Below are 26,867 nucleotides of genomic sequence, written 5' to 3' on the forward strand. Positions count from 1 at the left end.
GTTTCTGTCTGAAGGCTCCAAATGGAGATAATTTAACTGAGGAGTTGTACATTTAACTGCATTTGAAGCAAGGGGGATTATTCACATTATTTCTAATATCATCAGGAGTAAAAGCATGTCTAGTAGCGACTTGGCTATGTCCATCATTCCTACTATCTGTGAGTTCACCCTTCTATCAGTCAAACTTTTTGGAATGTTGGCACATGTTATTAAAAAGAAACTTAACCATTTTTATGCCACCAACCACTCCATGTAGTTATACTCTTGTCCATCTGCCCATCATTCAATCATTCCGCCATTCTGTAACAAGCAGCTTTCCAGATTTATTTTCTAAAACCATTGTCATATTGAAGTCATTTTTTGTAAATAGGTGTATATTGGTATGTTGCAGATCAGGTTGTGTTTTTTTCCGGTTTGTTGATATTTGAAGGAGTTGTGCCCTTTAAATCTGAAAAATTACTGTTTGACCAGTTTTCCAGAATTTGTTTTTAAACACCTTTAGACAATGAAGTGATGTTTGTATACAGGTGTATATTGATGATTTACAGTTCCGAGTTGTATTCCTTTAAATTAGAAAAATAACTGTATGACCAGTTTTCTGGACTTTTTATCTAAACGCAGTGAGACTTTGAAGTGAATTTTTATAAACAGGTGTATGTTGATGAGTTACTGATCATGTTTAAATATTGTTCTAGTTCAATGATTTTATTTATGGTGCCTCTTGAACTTAGAAAATGTTTTCCACAAATTTATTTTTCTAAATGCCCTGAAATATTGATCAGATATTTTGTATGCAGGTTTATATTGATGAATAACACACAGAGGTTGAGTTCTGTTCTGCTTTGTTAATTTTTTATGGAGAACTGAATGTACTGCAGGTTGGGGTATTGGTGTCATGGTGACACATCTATTTTTCTTCATTTTTAGTGTCTTAAACTTAGCCATTTTTCACTTTTCCAACAGTATATGCTTTCATTAGTAGAATACTTTAAACATTTGTAACCAATAATGTAGTGTATAAATGCTTAACAAATAGATGGATGATACTTGTTTGTGTACTGACAGATATATAACTGTCACACAGGTTCAGACAATATGTAATACATTGTTCAATGTCAAAAGCACTGGATGATTTTGCTTAGGTAAAAAAATGGCTTTTGATATTTTCTATTAATTAAAGTCTTAACTGATAATTTTGGGGTTCTTTTAATGACTTGGGCTACTTTACATATAGGCAGAATGTACAAAAAAAGTACTGAAAATGAGATTTTTGAGAAGTGTTAAAAAAAATCCATGTATGTTGAATGTCAAAACAGGTAAAATTTGGTGTAATTTGATAGATTTTTCCCTTTTATAAATCATGAATTCAAGAATTAAAGAGTTTGTTACTGTTACTGTATATTGTTGTGAACCATTTCATAAAATGACTCGAAATTGTTACCTCAAAGCTTTATGAAGCTTTGATGAAGTTATCAGACTAGTACTTAAGCTCAAAAGTACACTTATTTGCATAGGACTGTGTTTAAATAGTTTATTTCTGGCTCCAAGCTTCTTTCAGTTGTTATGTTTCCCAAATGTAGTAGCTAGAGAACATATTGTTTTTGTTCTAACTTTAATCATTCTTCTTTCCCATATACTTTTGTCTATGCACTTATCAAAAACAGCCCAACTGATGGGAACCAAAGTTGGCTAAAAAATAGGACGTCATATTACTAGTCATATTGCAAGTGTTGACACCATATCCTGTATTAAACATTTACCTATAAATCACAATCCAAATTCAGATATGTAGCAAGATTAAATATTGTGTTCACATTTGCCCCAACTGTTAAATGTTTAACCTTAGTGGGTTATCCAGTGCATCAAATTTATTTGATTAAGGATTGGTTTCAGTTGGACAGAGCTAAATCTTCAAATATTAATGTGTGTTACAGGGTAAACTGGAATCAATGACAATCCAGAATCCTCCTAGGGCAAATCGGAATTCCAATTTGTCCTAGTAGAAATTGGATTCTGATTTGCATGGGTTTAAGTCCAGTACAAATCAGAATTCCAATTTCTACTAGGTCAAATTGAGATATCCTGATTTGCCCTAGGAGGATTTGGATTTCCAGATTGTCCTGACTTAAATGAGTGAACATTCGATAAAAAGTTATAATACATGTAAATAAGAAAAAACTGAAAGTGTGTTGATGTTATATAATGATAAATGTTTTAGCATTTTTTATTTAAAAAAAAGTAGTAAAGATATTTTATTGATCTCAAATTTGTTATTCCCCATGATCTGTCTTTTAATTCTTTGAATATGAGGATGATTTGATACAAAAATATGACAGGAAGAAGTTTGTCTTGTCAGGAGTTTAATATGCATTGATCTTAAAGTGTCTTGATGCTGAAAAGGGACTCAAAATGAATAAAGGAGCAAAATTCAAGCACTGGGCAATAAACAACACTAAGAAAACAACCATAAGTGAAAAGGATATGTTAACGTGTGGTAATACAGACTGTCCTGTAGTAACTAGGGATTAAATGTTCAGAGTCATGTAGGAACTAAACATTAAAACAAGTTATGGTGGAATATGTTATCCACTTATTGGCTTATTTATTGAAATCTGTTCGACATGCTCTACTACAAAACCACTAAAGAAACCAGTGGCTGGAAAGCTTATTATATTCTTGTGATTAAATGTAGTTTGAATTCAGTGTTCAAACAAACTTTATAGTTTACATGTAAAATTCCAGGACAATCCAGAATCCTGACTTAAATTTCTAGTACAATTCATCTGAAATCTTCCTAGAACAATTAATTTGTTCTAGAAGAAATTGGAATTCTGATTTGTACTGGATTTAAATCAGTGTAAAGCAGAATTCCTATTTTTACTAGGAGAAATAGGAATTTTGATTTCCACCGGGAGGATTCTGCCTACTGGATTCTAATTTGCCCTGTAATACATACATGTAAAATCTGGGATAGATGTGCAGAGCAAAAACTTTGCCCTGATAAAAAAAAAATTTCAATAGAAAAGAAAATTTAACATTTTTAAAGTAAAATGGGACTTAATAAAATAAATACTTGCCATGATAAATTCTGAGTAAGTCCATCTGTGCAAGTCAAGCAGGCAGACTCCTCTATCTAAAAATATGTTACCATCATAAATTCTGATTAAATTTTAAAATTAATAAAAAACACAGAATCTAATGTAAAGCTGAATCCCATGAACCAGAAGATGCAGGAGGTAAAACAACTCTTTGAGCAGTTATCAAAGGTCTCAATGAATATAAACCCTTGGCTTTAGGATATAATGATCTTAGGTAGTGAGGAATGAAGGAATTTTCAGTTTTCAAGAAACCTGTTGATAAAACTTCCTCTAAAGGAATATTATTAAACAGTGCCCAAAATGTAGAAATAGCTCTAACATCATTGGCTTTAATGTTCAGCCAAAAAAGAGATTCTGTATTAGAAGAATTATAGGCTAATTGAATGGTCTTACAAATCCAGGTAGATATCGTTTTTGCTGATAAATCCTTAATATCTTTCTTAAAGGGAATAAATATCCTAGTACATATATTAGCTTTAGCTCTAATACTGTGGGTTCTTTTAAATAAATAAGTAAATTCTGATGGGACAAAGCAGTTTACAAGTAGAATCAATAGGCAATGAAGGTGTAACTATTGGTTGTGAACCTCTACTAGGAATCTGATTTTTGGCTAAAATAGCTGGGTCAGTTAAAAGAGTGACTAAAAATTGAACTCTGTTGAACTTTAGGCATGAATCAGAAATAGAAAGAGCATGTATTTCACTGCTTCTTCTACCTGAAGCTATTGTCAGTAGAAAACAACATTTGTATTACAAAAACTTGATATCTACTTCTCCAGCTGGTTCAAAAGGAATGGTTTTAAAAGATGATAAAACCAAACTTAAATTCCAGAAAGAAATTAAAACCTTTTGTCTAGGATTTTCAAGAGTAAAATTCTTAACCAAAAGAGAAATGTACTCATTACTACCAAAATCAGGACCACCAGGCAAGTGGATAGTTCTGGAAATAGCAGAACGATAACCTTTAATTGTTGAAGGAGACAAGTTTTTATCTTCAAAAAGATAGATAAGAAATTCAGCTAACTGCTGAACAGTAATAGTAATTTTGAGAGGATCAGTTTCTTTCTCACTACACCAGCTACTGAAGATTGTCCACTTAGCATGGTAGACAGTGTTGGTAGAGTCCCTGACTGCTTGAGAGAAATGTCTGGCTGCTCGCTCAGAAAAGCTTCTCTCCTTGAAACTATTCTAGAGAGAAGTGACGCGAAAAGATCTGGATACAGGAGAACCCCAATGAAGAGTTATTGCTTGAAACACTGATTTGAGAAGTTCCCATTCTGTATTCACTGGGGTTAGAGTTCTCGATAGAGAGTCTGCTAAGACATCGAGTTTCCCTGGAACATGACGAGCTACTAGCTGAAGCTGAAGTTGATTGCGAAGAAGGATAATTTCTTTTGCAAGAAGAAATAGCTTGAAACATTGAGTTCCCCCTGGATTTTTACGTAAGCAACAACTGTCATATTGTTGGATGCAAGAACAAGAGACTTTTTTGCAGAATAGGTTGAAATTTAGATATTTCCTGAAGAACTGCTTTCATCTCTAGAAAATTGATGTGTTCTTTCAGTAAGTTGGGGTTCCAGACCCCTGATACTGAACATCCTTCCAGATACCTCTAGATAGAGGTTGGAGGCATCTGTGAACAGAGTCTGATTCGGAATTGGAAAGACAGAAGTTCACCTTTCAAAGTATTCTCCTGAACGGTCCACCATGAAAGATGTAGAAACAATTCCTGAGGAATTATTTGAATTTGATATTTCCAGTTCTGAGAAGAGAATCGTTTAGATAAGAATGAATCTGAATGGCCTGAGAGTAAAGATGAACTACGGCAACTTGCACAACCTTGGTGAAAACAAAAGGTGCAGTAGAGAGGCCAAACTCTGAAGTGGTAAACCTTGTTGTTCCAAACAAAACGAAGAAATTTCCTGTAAGAAGGACATATTGGAATATGGAAATAAGGGTCTGTCAAATCCTGGGAAGTAGTCCACATACCATGAAGTATTGAAGGTCTGATAGACCGAATTATCTCCATCTTGAAATGGGGAACAATCAGATAAAGGTTGAGAATGGACAGGTGATGACCATGGTCTCATTCCTCCTGTTTTCTTTGGAACAAGGAAAATCTGAGAAGAGGAACCTGGGTCTGTTTATGAAACAGGAACTTCCTCTATTGCCTTCTTTGTCAAAAGACAATCTATCTCTGTTGATAAAAGAGATGTTTTTTTGCAGATGAATGGTGTTGGACAGTGGAATAGGAACTGGTGAAAGAGGTGGTAGTTCCTTGAATGTTAGAGTTAACCCCTTCCCCCAAATTACTGACAATATCTAACAGGTAATATCTTTCCATTTTTGTTAAACCCCCCCTACTGGGATTTGAGAAAGGGGATTTTCGTAAAAATAACCCTCTGGATTGGGTTTTGTCTGTAATGTACGAGAGGGTATCTTCCTAGGTAGAAGGATTTGACCTCTTACCGCCTTTAAAATTACCTGGTTGGCAGTTAGTAAGTGATCCTTGAACTACTTTTTATCCACCTTCAGTGAAACGCCCTCAGTGAAAACCTTCCTCTCTTTTCTGTGGAAGGATAGGAAGAACCACCAGAAGAAGAACCACCTTTCTTAGAATTATTTCCAGAGAGTGAGACCTTAACATTTATTGGTGATGGAGCATGACTGTGTTGCTTCCGAATCTCCTCAAGAGGCAAACCAAAAAGTATGTCATTCAATGGAAATTTGATCAAAGAATCTTTCAGGCTGTCTGAAACTTTAGCATTATCCAGGATCTCAAACCTTTTGGATAAAGTAAAGTTAGCCAAAGATCCTATAAGTAAAAGCTGAGAAGAGCCTAGAGCTTTATCAACCTGGAATAAAAATGGTTTTACTTCAGAGGAAGAGTAACTCTTTCTGTAAGGGGGCTACAGCAGACAAATAATGTTCTACTGTACCTAGAACATGAGAAGCATTTCTCAGAAGATTTTTAGTTTTAGACCAGACAGACTGAGAAAGACACAGTCCGTCCATAGGCCAAGTTAATAGAAGAAGAAAAGACTTTATCACAAGAATGAACCAACTTACCCAAAGTGAATTGAAAATATCATATTCCCTTGATCGGAAATGATCAATAAAGGAAGTTTTACCAAAATCTCTTACCTTGGAAAAATGAAAGTCATTTGCTATGATACCTTCATTGATAATCTGAAGAGAAGTGGACATATGAATAGATTCTGGAAAACTAGTATGAGACTTAGGTAGGTCGTTAGATATACCACAAGAAGCTCAAAAGTTGAAGTGAGTCTCTTAGGTTTAGGAGGCGACTGAAAAGGCACCTTATTGACATCTCTTATAATGGAGTAGACAGAATCTCTGAGATCCTTCAAAGAAGAAGGAGTATCCTCACTTTCAGCAGTCTTGTTGGAATTGGAATGAGACCGACCAATAACAAAAGGAGCAGGATTACCAACAGAAACATTCAGAGGAACCTGGTCTCTAGTTTCATCTTCTTCACCAGAGGAAAAATTACCTTCCTGACTACCTGGGGCCACTGAGAAACGTTACATCACTATCCTCGTGTTCACTTTCAGAGTTGTGAACTGTAGGAAGTGGAGTCATAGAGGAGTTGGTGTTGGTTGGTTAGCTTTTTTCTCCAAAGCTGCGAGGCGATTGGAGAAAACAACAAACTCAGAAGTTATGGATTGACGAAAGTCATCTAAAATGTTCTTAAACCCATCGAATTAGGGAGAAGAGTTAATAACCTGATTAGTCTGATGCCTAACAGAAGAGGTACCTGCAGTTGTAGGTATAGTAACACTACTAGAAGGCACTGCTACAGAAGGAGCAGGGGTTGACAAACTAGGAGTGAAAGTTTGAGGACCAATAGGTCCAAAGTTGTTACCATAAGGCCAGAAACCTGGAAAAGCCTGACCAGGAAAACCTGGGTAAGGGTAAGCCTGAGGCCAGGGATGTCTTGACCAATACATGGGGTTATTAGCTGAGGAAGGCAAAGTAACACCACAGTAAGGTACTGGAGGCCTAGAACCTGGTAAATTTAGACCCAAAGAAACACCAGGGGAACAGGAAACTGAACCTGTGGTGTCTACTGGCCTAGATACTGTTAGAGTTACCGTATCCTACAACAGGGTCTGTGGAATAGTAGTGTTAGTCCCTGAAGTTAACCCACGTCAGTTGGTTCACTAGACACATTTGGAGTAACCACCTGACTATCGTAAGGTAATGACCAATCCAAAAAAACATCATTGCCAGTAATAAAAATATAAAGGAAAATTCCTCAATAAAAATAAATTCTAATATTACTAAATTATTATATATTATTCACAACAAAATTTAGCACATGTGTCTTCTTGCATGGGCAGAAATTAAATGATGAATAAAGGGTAGATGGCTACTATGAGGTCATCCCATTGGATAATTTTTTCAGATAGGAGATTCCGTCTCCTTGACTTGTGCATATGGACTTAATCATAATTTATGGTGGTAACATATTTATTGTAAAAAACAAATCCGATGGCAAGTTACTCAGAAAAAATGTTTTTAGAACATGGTTTGAATTAGTCTACAAAATTTCACCTCCATCATTGCAAAATGAAACACACTTAAACTAAAAAGCAGGTACAATGTACATTTAACTGTTATCTATTTACTACTGTTTATGTTTATTGTAACAGGAAAAGGTGTGTTTGCAGAAAGGTTTTTCAAGAAAGGGGAGTTTTTGTTGGAATATGACGGGGATCTTATTTCCCATAAAGAGGGAGGTCAGAGATTGGAAAAACATAGCAAGAGATTGGGTTGCTATGTTTTCTTCTTCAGGTCTGGAGGAAAAAATTATAGGTATGTGCAAGCATTTCAAATTCATGTTTTTAGCATGTTGACTAGAGCAACTTTAGTAATTTTATGCATTTTCAATAACATGAGTTAGGCATTGTGAACTTAACAGAATATTTAATTTGAATAGGTCAGCATTAAATGGAATGAAGCTAAACATTGATTTTGAGTTAATATACAATATACACTGGATGCTAATTGCATATCCTATTTGTCTGAAAAATAATGCAATTAACAGAAATTGTCATTCCAAGGATTAATATCTGATATATTTGTAAGATTCGGAAGTACGATGAGGACGCCAAAGTGCGTTGGTTGCGCTGATCTGCAATGGTCAATGCTGAAGTATGTTGGATGTCTAACGCAAATGCGTGGAAGTGCGTTTGCATACCCAATTCAACTTCGCCATGAATTTTAAGTGCATAAGCGATACTGAAGGTAATTAAAAAACATAAACTGTTGCTACGGGTTACCAAAGATAGCGTATACTGAAAGTCGTATGTTATGCATCATGCAAACTGTAATAGATATAATTAAAAGATTTACTCGGGACAACTTTGTTATCGTTAAAAATGTGAAAAAAAAATTTTCTTTTTTATAAATTTGATATCATGGATTTTTACCTTTAGAAACAGTAAGACATGCTTTCACCATGAATCATGGAGCGAATTATATAGTTGACAGGTGAAATAAAAACTGCAATATACGAGTTCAAAGAGAGTATTAAAATGTCAGAGACACAACTTAAGTTCTGGTGGACCAGACTAGCACGTTTCTATTCATATTATGTACAGTCCCTTAATCCATCCAATCTAGACCTCTGTAGAATCAATTATTCTTTGATAACCTTAGCCACAGTGAATAGGATGATACACAGAGAAAAAAGTGCTGTCTAATACTACATTACATTTGTATTTGCAAATTCTACAGGTACTATCGATCATATGTGTTTTATGTAGTACATGTAGTTCATACGCTAATACTGAAGCATTCAAGCTATCCACAAACGTTCTAGAGCTAAGCTAGTCAAAATATGTTCATGTTAAAGAGTACTTGTCCTTCTAAATGAGACTACCAGTTTTTTTTTTCAAATTTCCACTTGGTGTAGGAAAAAAATGAAGTAAAATTATTAATTTTGTTTTTCAAATTTCCTCAATAGTTTGAAGTATGAACGTAGTGGCCAACACATTTCCATGTTGCTATTGGCAGTCAAAAATCATGTCTAACCATCGCAGTTCAGCGTGATCATAAACGCACTTCGGCGTACTACCATTGCACTTCAGCATGACCATCATACCTCCGCGTCCCATCGCGGTTCTGAGTCTTACACATTTTCTATGTTTAAATAGGGTATATTCTTTCCTCATATCATTTTAGAATCCATCTTTAATGTCTTGTCAAAAAAAAGATAAATTTTCTTTGTAAAACTGTTAATCGGTCTCAGTCAAAGAAGTCTGGAAAAAGTCCATGAGAAGACCATGTTTTAGTGTTCATACTGAATAGTATTTTTCAGTTTTTATCATGTGCATTAAACTGTTTATTGTTAAATATGCTTATCATTCTTCATTTAGCATAGATGCAACCTTCTCAAAACAAATGGGAAGGTTTGTCAATGATAGCATTGGTAGAGGTCAAAATGCTGTTATGAAGAAAATTGTGGTAGATGGAAGGCCCCATCTAGTTTTGTATTCAAAGAGAGACATTTGTCAAGGGGAAGAAATTAGGTATGATTATGGTGATGCGAGCCGAAACCTACCTTGGAGACAGAAGTTAAAAGGGAAGAAAATGAAAATTGTAAGTTGACTTAGTATGTTAAAATATGTTATTTTATTACGTATCATGCTCTAGGAAGTTTTTATGCAAGAGGCACCTGTTGAAAACAGAAGATCTAATTTTTCTTAGTTAATGTTAATTTTGTAAATATCATTTTTTAGGTGATGCATAATGGAAAAAAATTGTAACAGTTTTCACTGTCTAAATTGGAAGGAATGCTTAGATATATGGTATACACAGTGTATTGCTTTTGCATGATGACTTTTAACATGTTGCCTTTTTCAAGGTTGGACAGAATTCGACAAGTTGGGTTATTCTTAGCAGGAGTTTAGTTTAAAGTTTTTAGTTTAAACATATTTTATTTGCAAACAAACACATTTGGATTTGACCTGAGTTATTCAAACTCACGTGGTCTTCTCCATACATGGAATATAACACACAATAAATTGTTGAACAAATAATGACAAGTGTAGTGTACAGAAATTGATAATTTAACCTTTTACAACAGTAGGTCCAAATCAGAAAGGGGGAAAAATCATAATTGGGTGTAAAACATTAATAAATAATGAAAAATTAGAAAAATTCCAAAGATATTTAGATAATTCTAAACAGAATCTACCTGATTGCTGAATAAAATGTTGTATTGTTTTAAAGTTGTCAGCATTGCTGGTGTTATCAAGTATTGTGCTACCAGATAAAATCATAGTTATGAAAATCATAGATCTTCACCAGTATCTGGAAGATTGGCTATGGATAATCTACAGGACATTCTTGAAAGAAATGGATACTATCCTCAATATGCCAGCCACAGGTGCATTTCTGGTCAGGCACCAAACCCGCTCTGAACAGATCAGAATTGAGTGTTTTACTTATGTGACTACTTAGCAGTACATAGGGTGTTACAGCTTGTTTACATCTACTGGCCAAAAAATAAAATAAAGTATTTCAAATAAAAGCAAGAATGTTTAAGAGTAATCAAGGGAACCAAGTTTATAGCAGTAATCAAAAGAATGTAATCCAGGGACAAAGACCAGACATAGAAAACAGACATACTCAACAAAGAACATAAAGTATCTTTAAGTGCCATTAAAAAGGGGGATATCAAAGAGTAAAAACTCATTGGCAAAAAAATGTTTTACATGAACTGGAAAAACAAACAGACATAAAGCTAATAAACATAGAAACAAGCAGCACACTCCACCACAGACAGGAGGAACTCGGGTGTTTGTGGAGTGTAAGCAGATAATGCTTCTTGCAAGACCTCTGTTATGCTGCATGTCAATAATCATTCCCTGTAAAGAGAAAGAAATCCTAAAAATAAAATATGTTTGTCATTCTGGAAATGCTGTGGTCAATTTCACCAAAAAAAAAAAAATAGTCATAAGTTATGACATCATAACTTGGGACTTATGTTGCACTTCTGACTTTTTGTGAATCGGACTGCCGATACTCCATAATAATAACATTAGGTCATGGTAACGACTGTAGAATTATTGGAGTGATAACAACATAATCACTGTGTGAGTTGCTTATGCCTTAAAAGCAAATCTTTAAAGAGGTAATAAGATTTGTAAGTCTTGTTTCAGTTTTGTTTTCCATACCAGAATTTCCTATATAGAACATATTGAAATCCGAAGACCAATCTCTATTTTATTTTTTCCTACCGAGATCTCAAAATGCTGTATTTTAATGCAAAATCTTCTATTTGTGCATCCGTGCGTCTGAAGCTTGTGGACGCAACTTCTCAGAAACGGCTGAACAGAATTTGACCAAATTTTGTAGGATTGTTTGTCACCATATGTAGTTTACCATACTTAACCGCTATTTTGATTCGACAATTTTTATGGGAGTTATGGGACTTTGTTCATTTTTCACATTCTTTTTTTGTGCATTATTTTTTGTTGTATGAAGAGATGCCAGTAGAAGGTTATATCTTTCACATAGTAGCTGAAGGTAAGTATATCATCTCTTGCTTCCAAGTTGCTTTTATATGGATGGGACCCAGTTGTTCTTGGATAAGTCAAATAATTTTGTTGTCATTGTTGTTGTTTTGGTATCCCTGCTTGTATCACCACATGGACTTATGAAAACACATAAGTTTTGAATCTGCTATTTATACAAGTGTCAAACATTTGTAATTCAACTTTCTACAGCGGCGGGGGACATATGGCTACACGTAGCATTCTTGTCTTAACACTTTTATCATTAAGAAGTATGTATTTGTCATTCATTATTGGTATTGTTGCGTGAAAAGATTTTTTGATTTTAATACTAAACTCAACGCACTGTAAATGACAAATCTCTATGCATTTCATTGGTAGCTATAGACACATTCTCATGAAACCATGGAGTCACATGACGAGACTTACATACCCTGTAATCTCTTACAACACTAATGTAACCTCCTTATGCTGAGGATCAGAAATGCTCTTACCCATAACAGGATAGTTGACGATATAAACAAAGTTTTCATGTTAATAGATTTTTTTTTAACATTCCTCGATTGTCTATTTTGAGATGAAGGTAAAAATGTGGAACTTAGAATTTTCTATACTTTCTTTTATAACAACCTCTTTTTAGTACTAAAGGAATAGCAAAAGTAGATAACATTGGCCATCAAATTAAAATGGTTTCACAAAGTTTTAGTAATGGACAATTACACCTACCCAATAGTAGCTCTGACATGGATATCTACACAGTCTAAACTTAGTAAAGAACCACTCACTAAGTTCTTATGATCTACAATACATGATTATCATATGAATCATCTGTAATATTATTGTCATAAGTTATGTTGTAGTTTATAATTTATTATATAAATTGAGTAACAACTAACAATAGCCCTTTCTCCAACTAGAGGTTTCTTCTAAGGACTGCCTCATGGTGTGGGGATTTTCAGTTTTATTTTTAAGACCCATGGGTGACTTCAGCTGTTTTGCATTGTTGGAATGGATATTACCTCATTTCTTAATTCTGCTTTCTGATCTATATATGTTAGTAATAAACTGCACTACTCAAAACACTTTTATTCACTAAGTTATGAATACTTATGTATACTATAATATTTTATGATAAAGGAGGAGGATTTGATGAAAAAGGGAGATGACAGAATTCAGACAATATTGCAAGGTAAGGTTATAGTATAAAAATATTCAAAATAAAAAAAAATAGTGGAGTGAGGAAGACTTACACTCATTGTTTATATTTTTCTTATTGCTTTTGTTTGAATTTTTTTAAACGAATAATACAAGTAAGGACCTTACTGATAAAGTTTTTTTTAAATAATTTACTTTTTATTTTAAATGATCAAATTATAAAGCCATATGATGTTGTTGATTACGTATTTTTTCCTGGTGGTGATATGGCCTGTAGTTAACTTATTGTTTCATCAAAACAAAATTTCAAGACAACATTTTTTTGATAAAATGATAGTTTGGCTTCTCTATGGTAAGCATGATAATAGCGTTAGTGTTTCTGTATTGAAACTCTCTTCAAATACCTTTAATATATTGTGTATACATTTTTTGCAGAGAGTTGTTCATTAAAAGAAGACACCTTAAAATCTAAAATTAGAGTAAGTATGAGTTGTACATTACTGTCTCATCTGCACCAGGTAAGGAATTAAGGTTTTTAGGCTTTAAAGGCATTATTAAGACAAGACAGTTCCTGTTTTTAGCTGTGTGAGATTTTCTTAGGGTCTATATATGTGTACTTTATCATGAAAAAATGGAACATTGAAATAAAGGGAAATCTTATTTTACCATTGAATGTTTGAAATTTCCACAATATTTTAATTTAATCAAGTATAAACAGTTGTTGATTACTTTATTCAGTAAGTGAACCATATTTACACCAGGTTGTTACATAGTGTTGGCCAGACTGATTTGTCATGATCTGCTGTTCAATGTAGGTCATTTCAATTCAAAACGTTTAATTGGAAAATAACTCAATTCAAGTTAGGAAAAAATCATACACCAGCTTTTTTTCATGCAAGTTTAGAAATCTCAGACACCATTGGGTATGATATAACAGTTCACTAACAGAGCAGAGCCTTATTAGAGAACAATTAAATCTTACGTGTGGGTGTCCTGAGATTTTGCTATCCTTTTTGTTTCCCCCAACATTATGGTTGGGAGACATATTGCGTATTGATTTTGTCTCGTTTAATCTTACTAATAGGCCTCAAGATCACAAAGTTAGTCATCACATCTTCTTTTAAACCACTCTGCTGTATATCATGACCCTTGATAGGTAGAAAGAACATTAAATAGATCTCAATACCTGATCGAAAAAGTCAGTTTGGGGATGTATGGCTGGCAGGTATTAGGCAGCCTGATGTAATAGGCAGATTGTTTTCAAGTTTAGTTGTGTTTACGAAATGAAGGCTAAATTTGTCTTTTTTTATACCACCCTTGCTTAAAAAATGGATGGTATATGGTGATCACATGGTCCTTTCTGTCTGTTTTTCTGTACGTCCATCTGTCACCATTGCAAATTTTTGTGTAATTACCAGGTTATTTTGTTAATCTTTTTCAGATGGTGAAAAGCTGCAGTGTTATACTTAAAAAGTTATGTATTGAAAAGCTTAAAGGTTAGTTAACAAAATCTAATAGTCATATCTGTGAAAGTTTGCTTACTTGATGTATTTGTATGGCTGAACATATACAAATGATCTTGTTTTATATGAAAATCATATATCATATCATACAGGAAATAAATTGGAGTAGTTAAACTAAGGATCTTAGAAATTTGAGAAAATATCTTGGGATAACCAGTTTAACTCTGATTCATTTGTACCAGTAGATTTTAGACCATCTATCATTAACATGACATTAAAAAATAATTCAGTCAATTTCCTCCCTAATAATTGTAAGTTATGGATTTTATTTCTTCAAGTTTTGTGACTATATGGTGATTTCTGTTTTCTTGTATAATACTAAAACACTTCTAGCAATTGTCATGAGACTAAATGCATACTCTTCTGATTGTAATAAATTTCTTTGTAACCATTTTTTAAGGATTGGACTAACAATTGTTATTTGAAAGATTCCAAATGTAATGATATAACTTGAAATAATTAATAGCTAAAACTTCTAGGTGTCACTGACATAAATATGTGCACATTTTGTGTTTGGTAAAAGAGGTACTCTGCTGAAACCTAATACATGTATTAGTGGTCTTTTAATGGTATATTGGCATTGTTGTCCACTTTGAAAATGTTTCCTGTTTTAAGTTGCTGTCCTTGTAAGAATCATGCAAAATCTGAAAAATGTGATACAACCAAAAAAGGGTACATATTTTTATTTTTGTAATTAAGTTGTTTTATGGGTCTATACTATGAAATGTGTAATTATTCATTCAAATGTGCCTGCTCTTAGGAGATAATTGACATTGAAAATACAGTAGATTCTGTTGAGTGTCATTTACAGAGTTATCTCCCTTAATTTGAAATCTACAGTGCATTCTATACAATTTTTATCTCCTAAGAGCATGGGTTATATGTAAAACCGCATGTTTATTTCTGTTTACTATGACATTTCAAACAATATATCAAAAATAAAAATATGTAGGCTTTTTACCCATGAATCACATTTTGCGTGATCCTTAGCTGGAGTGCTACTTAAAGTCTGCATCTCTGTTGTTGTTATTCGCAAACACTTGGACGGTTCAATAAGTTGAATACTAATAATTTTATATTGATTATAAAAAGTTTTAATTTCAAGTGTAATGGTCTGTTGTTTTGCAAGTGCTAAAAAGGAACCAAAAACAAGTATGTCATAAAATTTAGTATAATAAAATTTTAGTGTATAGATGACCACACAAAGTGAAATGTTTGTTTCCGGGCAATGGCACTTGTAAACATGTGGATCTCTATGAAATTGTATCACACGATTCCATATCACAAAAGGAAGGTTTTGAGTGAGTAGTGTAGCTCATTTACTGTTTAGAAATGAAGGTTTAAGACTAATAGCTAGTACATAACAATTGACATTTTTTAGAGAAAAAGATGATCATTGGTGGAGTGTCAGGTACTTTCAGGCCACCTGAAATGGTAAGTGATAAAATTTATATAGACATATATCATAATGACCTGCTAGTTATACCAAAAGCAACAGAGCTGCGGAGAGTGTATTGTTATAATGTATCAGTTTATTTATCGCAAGTGGTTTAATTTGTCTTTTAAGTTGAGGGCATGCTTTTGAGCTTGCACACTTAAGAGCTGTCATTTCAACCGATTTCCTGATCAATAGTCTGAGTATTAAAAAATAAAGCTTATACATTAATAATGAAAATAAAAAACACAAGAAAACAAATAAATAAGATAAATAAAATACAATACACAAAAACACACTGGTTGGTGGTCATCATCATAGAAAACTGTTAAAGCTTTATAGACAGTATCCAAAAGATCACACATGTGTTCAGTGGTTATAATGTAAGGCAGAACTATTATTTGGTAGCCTACTGGTACCTAGCTTTGTAATGAAATTGGAATCACACCATTTACATTACTGAGAACACTTCTTTGCAGATCCATATACATGCAATTAAATCTTATTTAAGCAAGAAGATGTAGTCCCTGATCTATCGGTAGAACCAGAACTACAACGAGAATCAGAACCACTTTCTGCTGACCAAACTGTATCTGTGAGTTTATTATCCTGAATACAAAACCTTTTGACTATTTTGTTAAAATAGTCAAAAATTGCCATTGATGACCTTTGATTGAATGAATGTTTCATTTGAAGAGAGTTTTCTTTTTCTGGATTATTTATTGATATACATGTACATAGTTAACTTAAATAAATTGAGAACTGAATTTTATATTAGAAGAAAAAAACTGAATAAATTGAGTGCCAACCACAAGAAATGTGCTATAATCCCTGTCAAATCTGTTAGTCTCAGTTTTTACCTGATTTCTGAATCAAAGCTACATGTATATCCTGGAAATTGGAATGGCATTTAAATAAAATTTATCATAAATTGGTGTAATTTTTTTATGAATTGAAATTGGATGCAAAATATGGTATACTGCTCTGTTTTGAATTCTGCATTGCATTGTGACATTTGATACTTATGTTATGACATCAAAACATCTTAAGTCACAAAGGAAACATCATGTTTTTAGAAGAATGGAGATTAAAGCAATTTCAAGTATATCTATTCACCATTACAAACATATTAAGTGGAGAAAGATAAATAATGTCTCACTGCAGTTAATAAGGGATCTCAAGATAATTTTTACAGCGATATAATACTTTTTATAAAAAAATGTAGCTCATGGTAATTAGATTAATGCAAATAAAACTTATTTCAGCAAGGAGAAGTAAATCTTAACTCATTGGAAGAAACAGAGCCACAGTGTGGGACAGAACAACTATGTACAGACCAATGTGGATCTGTGAGTTTAAAAGTCTGAATACATAACTTATTTTTCTCAACAAAATGTTAAAATTTGGCATATAGATATCAGATATTTCGTTTAATAAATGTTTTTTTATACTACTGCAAAGGATTGTGGTTGTATAATTGTATGATGCTACAGTTGTCATTGTCAGTGCCATGGTAAGTCTGTTTTTCCTTGCTTTCTTAATCTCAGCTATATTTTGTAAATAGGAAAGTTATTTAAACACTAACATCTTGGAACAGTAAAATTGATAATAAATTAAAGTGATTTTTATTGATCTGAAAATGGATGCAAAATATTGATTACTACTCAGTACTAAATTCTGTACTACAACTATGAGTAAAGCGACATGTGATACTAATGTAAAGACATCAAAATATGTTATTATCTGTAGAAGTACAATTATAGTCAGAATGGTATACTGTTGTTGACAGTATTTTTGAATGCTTAAGTCTTTAAGAAGAATTATCGGTATGTAGTGTAAAGAAATTTGAAACATCTGTTCACCATTACAAACTGTGTAGGTGGAGAACTCACTGCAGTTAATTAGGGTTCTCAAGACAATTGCTAATTTTATAAAGGAAGAATATCTTATTTTATCTAATAATAGCTTATGCTTATTGGATTCATGTAACAAAAACTTATTTCAGCGAGGAGATATGGTAGAAACAGAGCCACAGTGTGGAGGGAAACCACCGTCTCCTGACCAATGTGTATCTGTGAGTTTAATATTCTGAATACTAAACCTGTTGTTTTTGGCAAAATGCTCAAACATGGCATGCAGATATCACCTCTGGTTTAACAAATGGTTTTTATACAACTGCAAAAAATTTGTGGTTGTATAATTGTTTTATGCTATCATTGTCATGGTTCTCCTCATATTTTACTGACACTTTGTTTTTAGAAGAATATTTAACTTTAACAGTGGTCTTTTAATCTTTATTAAATTTAAGAAAAGTAAAAAGTTCCAATCTGCAAAAGGAAGGTTTCATATTGACTTTGTGGCTTATGAATCCAAACGTTTTAGAATAAGATACCAGAAAGGGACAAAAAACAAGCATTTTATGGAACTCAAATATATAACTCCACTTAAAGAACAGGAATATCTTTGTTAGTGTTCCACAATAATAATCTACATGACAATAGTCAGACTGGGATTTAATTTCGGAGTTAAGATTTGAAAATTTTAGAAACAAGGTCCCAAATAGGGGGGCGGAAACATGTATTTTCCTGATATTCAGGCAATGCAACTTGACTATTAATGAAGTGTTCTCTTTGAAACTAAATTACAATGTGCTTTACCACCAAAGGAATACTTGGATTGATTTTGGAGATTTTAAAAGACTTTAACTATTTTAGAATTAGGAGCCAAAAAAGGCCAGAAACAAGCAGTTTCAATACAGCTGGACAATTTCTTGAGTAAAAGTGAATGGATCTCAAATTAATTTTACTACAAGGTGCCATTCCACGAAAGGATTTGACTTTAACATCAGTGCCCTGTAAAGCATTTTATTGTTTATTTAAGCAGAACTATTCCTGGGAAGTTATTCATTTTCTTGTTGGTTTGTAAATACACACAGTTGACTAAAATTGAGAGCTGAATATCGAATTATTATCAAACTGAATAAATTAATTTTCAACCATAAGAAATGTGCTTTAAACTCTTTCACACTTGCAAGTCTCGGTTTTTCCAAGATTTCTTAATCTCAGCTATATTTAGAAATGGGAAAGTTTAAACACTAGCATATAAAAGACCAGCACTAACATTTTTTCATCTGCTGAAATCTGAATTATAACTGACAGTGGCTACTGGAGCCTTGTTCTTAAGTCAGATGCTTACTTTGTATAGAGATGGAATACTTTTTGTAAAAAAAAGAATTGCTCATGAAATTGGTTTCATGCAACTTAAACTTATTTCAGCAGTATGAAGTTTTCCCTGATCCATTGCTAGAACTAGAGCCACAGTGTGAGTCAGAGCCATTGTCAGCTGCCCAGTGTGGATTTGTGAGTTTAATACAAAACTGTTCTTAATAGTTTACTCAAAAATGGCCTGCAGGTATCACCTCTAGTTGAATGTTTTTGTTTTTTGATGGTTTGTAAATCCACACAGTTTACTTGAAATTATGAGCTGAATGACAAATTACAGTCCATGTATGGGATAAACTTCCCACTTGGCTCATCCCCCATTCCGCATTGCCCAATCCCATATTCTCCATTGCCCCATACCCCATCCCCCATTGCCCTATACCCTATTCACTATAGCCACATTCACCATTGCTCCATCCCCTATTGCATCGACTTATTTCCCGTTGTCCAATGCCTTTCCCCATTTCGAAAAAAAAAAAAAAAATTAAGTAAACGTTTTATCAAACACATATAATGCATTAGGATGCAGAAAGTTTTGTGCAATCAATATTGATTTTAGAATCTCAACGTCAAGTTTGAGAATTACTGAAATCATGCAATATTTACATTGTTTACATGTATCATCGCCACTCCGAGCTGCATGAGAAATAATCATGCTATATTTTTATAATTATAGATATATGTAAAAATTGTGAATGAACTTTATTCTTAAAATTATTCTTAGAAATGTTAAAATTGTCCAGATAAAGTTTATGTTGATTGTTGTTATAAGTTACATATTTCAAACCAAATTCTTGAAAATGAAATATTTTTGCAAATTAAATGATTGCATACACTTGAAATATCCTTAATAGTCTTATATCATTGTTTAAAATGTTAAAATTGTCAAAATCAGCATTATATGTGTTGCTTTGATACATTTATTTCAATCCAATTTCTCAAAAATGACATATTTCTGCAGATTGTAAGGGTGTGAACTATTTTAATTTCAATAATGGTCCCTAATTATTGTTAAAAATATTAAAACTGGCAATATTAGTATCCCTTTGGTGGATGCAACACTCATATTTCAGTCAAAAATCTTCAAAATGACATATTTTTGCAGAGTGTATGTGTGATAACACTTTTAATATACCTATTAGTCTAAAATTATTGTAAACAATGTTAAAATTGTCTATATCATTATTATGTTGATGGCTGTGATACATATATTTCAGACCAAATTGTTGAAAATGAGATTTTTTGCAAATTAAATGAGTGTGAACACTTGAAATTACTGTTATGGTCTTATATTATTGTTTAAAACGTTAAAATTGTCAAAATAGGCATCATATGTTTGGCTGGGACATATTGATTTCATTTGAATTACCCAAAAATGACATATTTCTGCACATTGTAAGGATGCGAACAGTTTAATTTCAATAATGGTGTAAAATTCTTGTATAAAATATTAAAAATGGCAATATTATTATTCTTATAACATTTATCTGCCAATTGAAAAGGAATCAACATTTCATTGTATTTTTTAAATATTAAAATCATACGAGTGTCTCCAACACAAAATTATTTCAATATGAATTTTCAAAAATGATTTACGTTTAGATATTGTGTGAGTGCGAACATTTTCAATCTATGATGACCAGAAATTAAATTTGTACAAATGCACTTCCTGTTAATATTTTAAAAAAATGTCAATGAATAATGAACTGTAACACCTGTAATAATTAAAAATTACTCTGAAACAATCTTGTTTAAAAACTATTTAAATTGCTGTCATAGAATTATGATAGGTACGTTGCTAGCGGTAAAAGGCAGAACAATTAGTTTGATTGACTAACCAAAATTATTCCCTCTCCCCATTCCCATTGTCCTATGCATTTACCCCGTTCCAAATGCCACATTCCCAATTGCCCCATTCCCCATTGCCCCATCCCCCATTGCCCCAGTGCCCCATTACCCATTCCCCATTCCCCATACCCCATTGCCCAATACTCCATAAAATTGCAAGTTTATCCCATACAGGCACTGTAAGTATAAAAAATCTGAATAAATTATTGTCAAGCAGAAAAAATATTCAATAGACCCTGTCTCACCTGTAAATATTTGTTGAATCTTGGTTATATCCTACAAATTTGAATATAATTAAGATTGATGCTAATAACGTAAGATTTGTATGAATGAAGACTTTTTGCTGCCCTTATTTATTTCAACTAAATAATCATAATAAAAGCATATGATTAAGCTTGCTATTAAACCTGGTTTAAACTGCCATTTCCACTGAAAATGCCTGTATATTATTAATTTTTCATTTATATACAATATTTTGAGTAAAACTTATTCTATCGTTTAGAAATTTTAACACATTGTTCCTATGTCTGGAGAGGTTTCCATTTGACCATGCATCTTTCCAGTCAAACTTGTTGACACAAGTCCAATGAAACTGTTTGGCAAATTTACTTGAATTGTGTTGGATAGTTTGGATGGTCACCATTTGTTGTTGCCATTTACATTCATATTATGCAGCCAATTTAACAGGAGTTATGGAACATTTGAACTAAACTTGTTTTGGCCTTCGTATAGACCATAAGGCTTGTAACACATTCTTTCTGTAGGTATGTCGTATGGTAGAATCTATTTCCAGAAAAATTTGACCACAACTTCCTATTTACTGAGGACTTTGTTTATTTTCTTTGTATCGTGATTGAAAGTGGGGGTATCAATAGTGAGCCATCGCACACAGATTTCTTGTTTTTTATTTGAAATCCTTATACAAATTCCTGCCTGCATATGTCAATCATATTTCAGATATTTTATACGGGTTTTGAGTTAAGGCAAACACAATTTTCCTGATGAAAATCCCTGCCTGACCATTTCTATCAGAATAACATCTGTTGTACTAATTTCGTTACTGTATTATAGGCAAAGGTTTTTGATAAGCAGCCATTATGTTCATCTTTAGTTCAATTGAATTTCAAATTTTGCATCAGAACCAGTTATTTTGTCCATATTGAAATTTAAGTCCCTATGCGTAAGTGTGTCAAAAACTAATACTGTGTCCACATTTGCCCCAAGTGTACAGAGTACAAATTTGCTGCACTCTGTGAACTCTTCATTTTCTTATTGTTTTAAAATACTCACGAGTAAACAATTGAAAGGCATAATATGTTTCAATAAAGAAAACTTAGGTTAAGAAAAGTCAATGATTATGTACATAATCTGCATAATGTTGCACCTGTGAAATACAGTTTTTGCAAAAAGTCTTAACCTAGGCAATGTCCTGGAAATAGGAATATTTTTTTCAGTGTATCAATTGATTGCAGTCAATATTGTACATATCATTGCAAATTATTGTAAATGTTTCATAATTTGTATTTTTTTTATTGTTTAGGCTAGTGATCAAGATGATTTAACTAAGTCTTTTAAAGAGACAATGGAGTCTCATTCTGAAAAAGTATTTAGTTGTACAGCACTGCATAAAGTGACATTTGAGGAAATAGTACATGCATGTGAGTATAAGGTTCTCTGATCTTAGATAGAAATCACATCACCTATTTAGGTTAAACTTAATATTAGCATAAAAATGTAAATAACCATTTTCATCTTTGGTCATGTCAGATAACATATTATTTTCAGAGAATCAAAGCATTGGGGTTCATTTCATTGCACATTTTATACATATGAAATGTTTAATTGGACATTTAAGAGAATTTAGCAATATATGATGTACCCACTTACACAATAAAAAAATATTAACCAATATTTGACTTTTTTACAAATGTAACTTTTTCTTCAGGTATTTTGGAAGTTTGGAAGTGGCCAAGTGTGGAGCAGAATGAGGTGCTTAACAAAGTTGACAACAGCACTTTAACTTTAAACAGTTTGCATTCCCTGAGAGAATTCTTACCAGATGAGGTAATTCTTTCTTATGAAAAGACCTATTTTAGGAAATGCAAATATTCTTTGAAATCAGGCTTAGTTATGAATGAAAATCTATCTAAAAAAATTGAGTATTTAGTTTTGGTTGTTACTCACCTGTCAATGAGTTGTCTAGGTTTCGATGCTCTGTGGTGACAGTACAATTTTGTGAGGTAAATCATAGTCTCTCATTAAACCTAAAACTTCCATGACATCTGTAAAACTATTGGGCTAGTTGTGTTAAGAGTTGTTTTTGGTATGAAGACCCTTGAGGTTTTGATGAATTGAAGAGTTGTTCTTGACTGGTTTCATTCTGGTCAGAATTATTAAATGCTAAACTTTTAATCACAACCAAAATTGAGAGCTGTATCAAGTTAATATATATTGTGTCCACAACTGTCTGTGGTGATAGCTAAGCTTTTTATCATTTATGTTGTTGAGGTTAGGAAAGTCTCATATGTTTTTAAAGGTTATTTAAATTTTATATTTGTTGATAATTATTTTCAGGTAATTGATGCTTACTTACACAAATCGGCAGCAAATGCTGATAAAACAATATTGATAAACAATAATGACTGTAATAGCTGGTAGATAATTGGTTGTTTAAGGTTTGAAAATTTAAAATGTCAGTTTTAAAGATAATTCTAGTCATTTTGCAAAAATGTTACAAAAAGAAAGACTTTTGAATATAATTATACCCCCACTATGAAGAAGAGAGGGGTATACTGTTTTAGCTCATTCTGTCATTCTGTAACCTAATTTTCAGCTTCAGCTAGTGGTCCTATACTGCACTTACCAATTTTAGTCTTGTAGGGCAACTACTTTATGTTTACTGACTTAGTCTTTGAACATAAATGATCAAATGAAAACATTTTGTAACATTTTTCTTGGTAACAACTGATCATAGCCACTTGATATTTGGTACATTATATGCAGTCTCGGCTAAAGGTCATACACATCGCTTTCAGATTCAGGTCTTGTACTTCCTGTTTACCTACTTTGGGAAGAATACATCTTGGGGAAGGGGGAAAGGGGGGTATACTTGTGAGCAGTAGCTTGCAAATCTCTTTTTTTGGTGAAGATCCTACCTATGCTTTTTATAATGCAATTTCTCCCCTACGATGGTTTTTATGTGGGAACTAAGCATTTCTTTATCTTGCTGAAAAGTTTTCCTTTTGTTCCTGTTTGTGGACTTATGGAGTTAGTGTTTTTATTTGTTTCGTCCAGAATGGATGTTGTGGGATCAACCTAAGGCCTTATTTATGTTTTAATGTATGTTTTAAAGAGTCAATGCTTTCTGTTAACATGCAATATTGTTGATATGTTATAACAAAACACGGACTAAGTGACAATACTTTTCTGTTGTTGTCTCTTTTCTTTTATATGCTAGCATATAAAAGGTTTAGACTAGTACAACTCAATTGATCATGAAGTTTCTGCCATTGCAACAACCAATTCACTTAAATACTGAAAATGTTATATTTATTTTTATTAGATAAATTTTGATGAATATAACTACATTATTGGTGCGGTCAATGATGGTCAGAATCACTGGATTTTATTGGTATGTAGAAATTAAATATTTATTGTATGACTATGAAGCATTTGTGTCATAACCTATATTGCAATCACCTTGTTAGTCTGTCATTCTCTCAATTGCACTGTTCATATTACTTAATAGATTTCGCAGCTTTTATGAGAGAGAATGCAATGCAGCATAAAATTGCGGGAGATTTTGTGTGATGACATTATCAACATAATTTGTTATGTTATAATGTTATGTTAAAAGTAAAACAGAGGATTTTGAATATTTTTTTTCAAAACTATAAATACATGATATATACAAATGAATCAACCAAATGAATTATACATGTATTCACATAGGTGATGCTTGGTATGGCATAAAATAGATTTTGCCTTGTTCCAATGTTCATCACAGGCATGTCAATGAGTCTGGTTTTGATGGACCTGCTTCCATCTTTAAAAATACAAACAATAGTAGTAAAGCCTACCCTTGCTCCCTTCACATAAAATACTGTGAGTAGGGGTATTTAAAGCACGATATAGCATGCAACATCTTGTTTCATTTGGTTTACTCGTATTGATGTTATGCAGTAATTAGGGCCCTTACAGCAAAGTTACTAAGGGTGCATTATGTATATTGTCTTTGACAGTGCTATCTGTCTATCATTCTGTTCAGATATACTCACTACACTGATTTAAGTAGTTGTTCTTTGCATTTTGTTTTGATCAAAATAAATTGTATTTAATTAGTGAGAATAATATGTTTAATTGGGTTGACATGCCTCCCCATGAAATGTTCCTGAGCAAAGTGTCTCATTGTGTCGTACTAGTACTTAGCACTAGTTAGATTAATAAAATGTTCTTAACCTGAAATGCATGTGAGGATGTCATCTAGATTATCCTATTTTTTTTCATTTTGTACAGGTAATTTGTCCAGAACAGAGGATTATTTTTTATTATGATCCATTGGGAGCATCATACCTGGAATTGCATTCCTTAATGGAGAATTGGTTGTAAGTATGCATTAATGTGATTAATAACCATATACATATCAACATTGATATAAGAATTGTACTATTGATTTATTGTTTTTTCTTGAAAAAAAATAGCCCAGACTTAAATTATTCTGAAAAAAAAAAAAAAACAAAACAAAAACAAATCACAATTTTAAAAGTTATATTAATACGCTCCAGGAGGGACCATTTATGGTTGTATTATCAACTTGAATCTGTATACTTCTGGCAAGAAAAAGCATCAATATCCAGTTTGTACCTGCATTTTTAGGAGCTGAAAAACAGCATAATGGCAGCTTCGTTTGTGTATGCTTGTATATGTTCGATTGAGAGCCAATCCAGTCTTGGAAAATATTTACTAGTTTTGATAATTAAATACAAATCAAATCATAGCTTTTCCAGGATAGGGTTGGCCATACAGTCTGCAGTACGGCGCCCAGTTGTTTATGAAAATTATGTTATCAATATTACCAATAATTCTCGGATCATGAAAATTGTGAAACGAAAATGATTGATAAAAGAAAGAATGGAAAGGAAACAATTCGATAAAATGAATCAAATCGTACTAAAAAACATAATAAAAATATTATTAAACGATACAAAACAAAACAGTAAAGCAAAACTAAATTGAATGTAAAAAAAATCTTTTAAGGCATTTTGCAAATTATAAGAATTATAATGTTTACCAGTGCCGGACAATGCAACCCAAAGATATTTTGGACCATGACAACCAATAATTCCTTATGAATACTGGACATTTTGGCCAATAGACATATCATTTATGGAAAATTATGGAAGTTGTTTTTAATCAATGTTTCTTCAGGAGCGTTACAAGGTTTCACCTTCATCATATTATTTAACAAGAATGGATATGGTGAATATGTCAAAGAGACAACAACACCACCAGTATGATAAATGTCAGCTCAAGGCCATCTATACCTCTACAATGAACAAAGTGGAAATCATCCACTTACAGGGCATGCTGCAGCTAGCCCAAACAACACTTTTTTTAAATAAACAGCATAAAAGTTGTACAATCTGTGTTCAGGATTGAATGCTTGAACAGATTCCTCCAAAATTATACAGATATAACATGATGGGGTTCAACAGAGCATTTTGAGTTTTTGTCATTAATCATTATTGTTTTATCATTGATTTTCAATCTTTTCTAATTCAGCTCTTTTATAAGAGAGATCAGATTTTCTGTTAGATGGTGAAGGCATTTGGAATGTTAGAATTCTAGACCATTCGAAACAGAGGGATAGCATATCATGTGGCGTTTATGTTCTAAAGGTATGTATCTACTCTTCAAACTTATTTTGCCAATGTTACTCTAGTTAGAAAAATGCTTTCAGTTTTGGAAATTTGTTATCTATCATAGATGCCATTTTATTGAGTAGATATTGCAATTTATAATATGTCAAAGTTTCATTTTAGA

The 26,867-nt window shown here is 32.6% G+C and overlaps 3 protein-coding genes across 4 annotated transcripts in view; all 3 read left to right on the plus strand.

Moving 5' to 3' along the window:
- Positions 1-19,142, plus strand: part of LOC148600607 (uncharacterized) — a 36,347-nt gene extending 17,205 nt beyond the window's left edge. The window contains exons 4-13 of the mRNA XM_088558242.1: positions 7,774-7,936; positions 9,502-9,724; positions 12,781-12,832; positions 13,234-13,277; positions 14,240-14,294; positions 15,703-15,755; positions 16,268-16,351; positions 17,022-17,105; positions 17,762-17,830; positions 19,032-19,142. Of these exons, the coding sequence (XP_088414368.1) occupies positions 7,774-7,936; positions 9,502-9,724; positions 12,781-12,832; positions 13,234-13,277; positions 14,240-14,294; positions 15,703-15,755; positions 16,268-16,351; positions 17,022-17,105; positions 17,762-17,830; positions 19,032-19,142 (938 nt within the window). The remainder of the gene's footprint in view (positions 1-7,773; positions 7,937-9,501; positions 9,725-12,780; positions 12,833-13,233; positions 13,278-14,239; positions 14,295-15,702; positions 15,756-16,267; positions 16,352-17,021; positions 17,106-17,761; positions 17,831-19,031) is intronic.
- A 3,215-nt stretch (positions 19,143-22,357) lies between these two features.
- LOC148600608 (uncharacterized) lies at positions 22,358-25,524 on the plus strand. Its single transcript, XM_088557984.1, has 4 exons — positions 22,358-22,483; positions 22,771-22,889; positions 24,388-24,456; positions 25,341-25,524. The coding sequence occupies exons 1-4, from the start codon at positions 22,408-22,410 to the stop codon at positions 25,431-25,433; spliced, it is 357 nt and encodes a 118-aa protein (XP_088414110.1). The 5' UTR covers positions 22,358-22,407; the 3' UTR covers positions 25,434-25,524.
- LOC148600609 (uncharacterized) overlaps positions 25,418-26,867 on the plus strand; it is a 30,757-nt gene continuing 29,307 nt past the window's right edge. For both annotated transcript variants that reach the window (XM_088557982.1, XM_088557983.1), the window contains exons 1-2: positions 25,418-25,429; positions 26,607-26,722. The gene's annotated coding sequence lies outside the window, so the exon portion shown is untranslated. The remainder of the gene's footprint in view (positions 25,430-26,606; positions 26,723-26,867) is intronic.

The sequence above is a fragment of the Perna viridis genome, chromosome 13 (genome assembly GCF_037379345.1).
Source record: "Perna viridis isolate PV_CMFRI_1.1 ecotype Kerala chromosome 13, ASM3737934v1, whole genome shotgun sequence".
Lineage (NCBI taxonomy): Eukaryota > Metazoa > Mollusca > Bivalvia > Mytilida > Mytilidae > Perna > Perna viridis.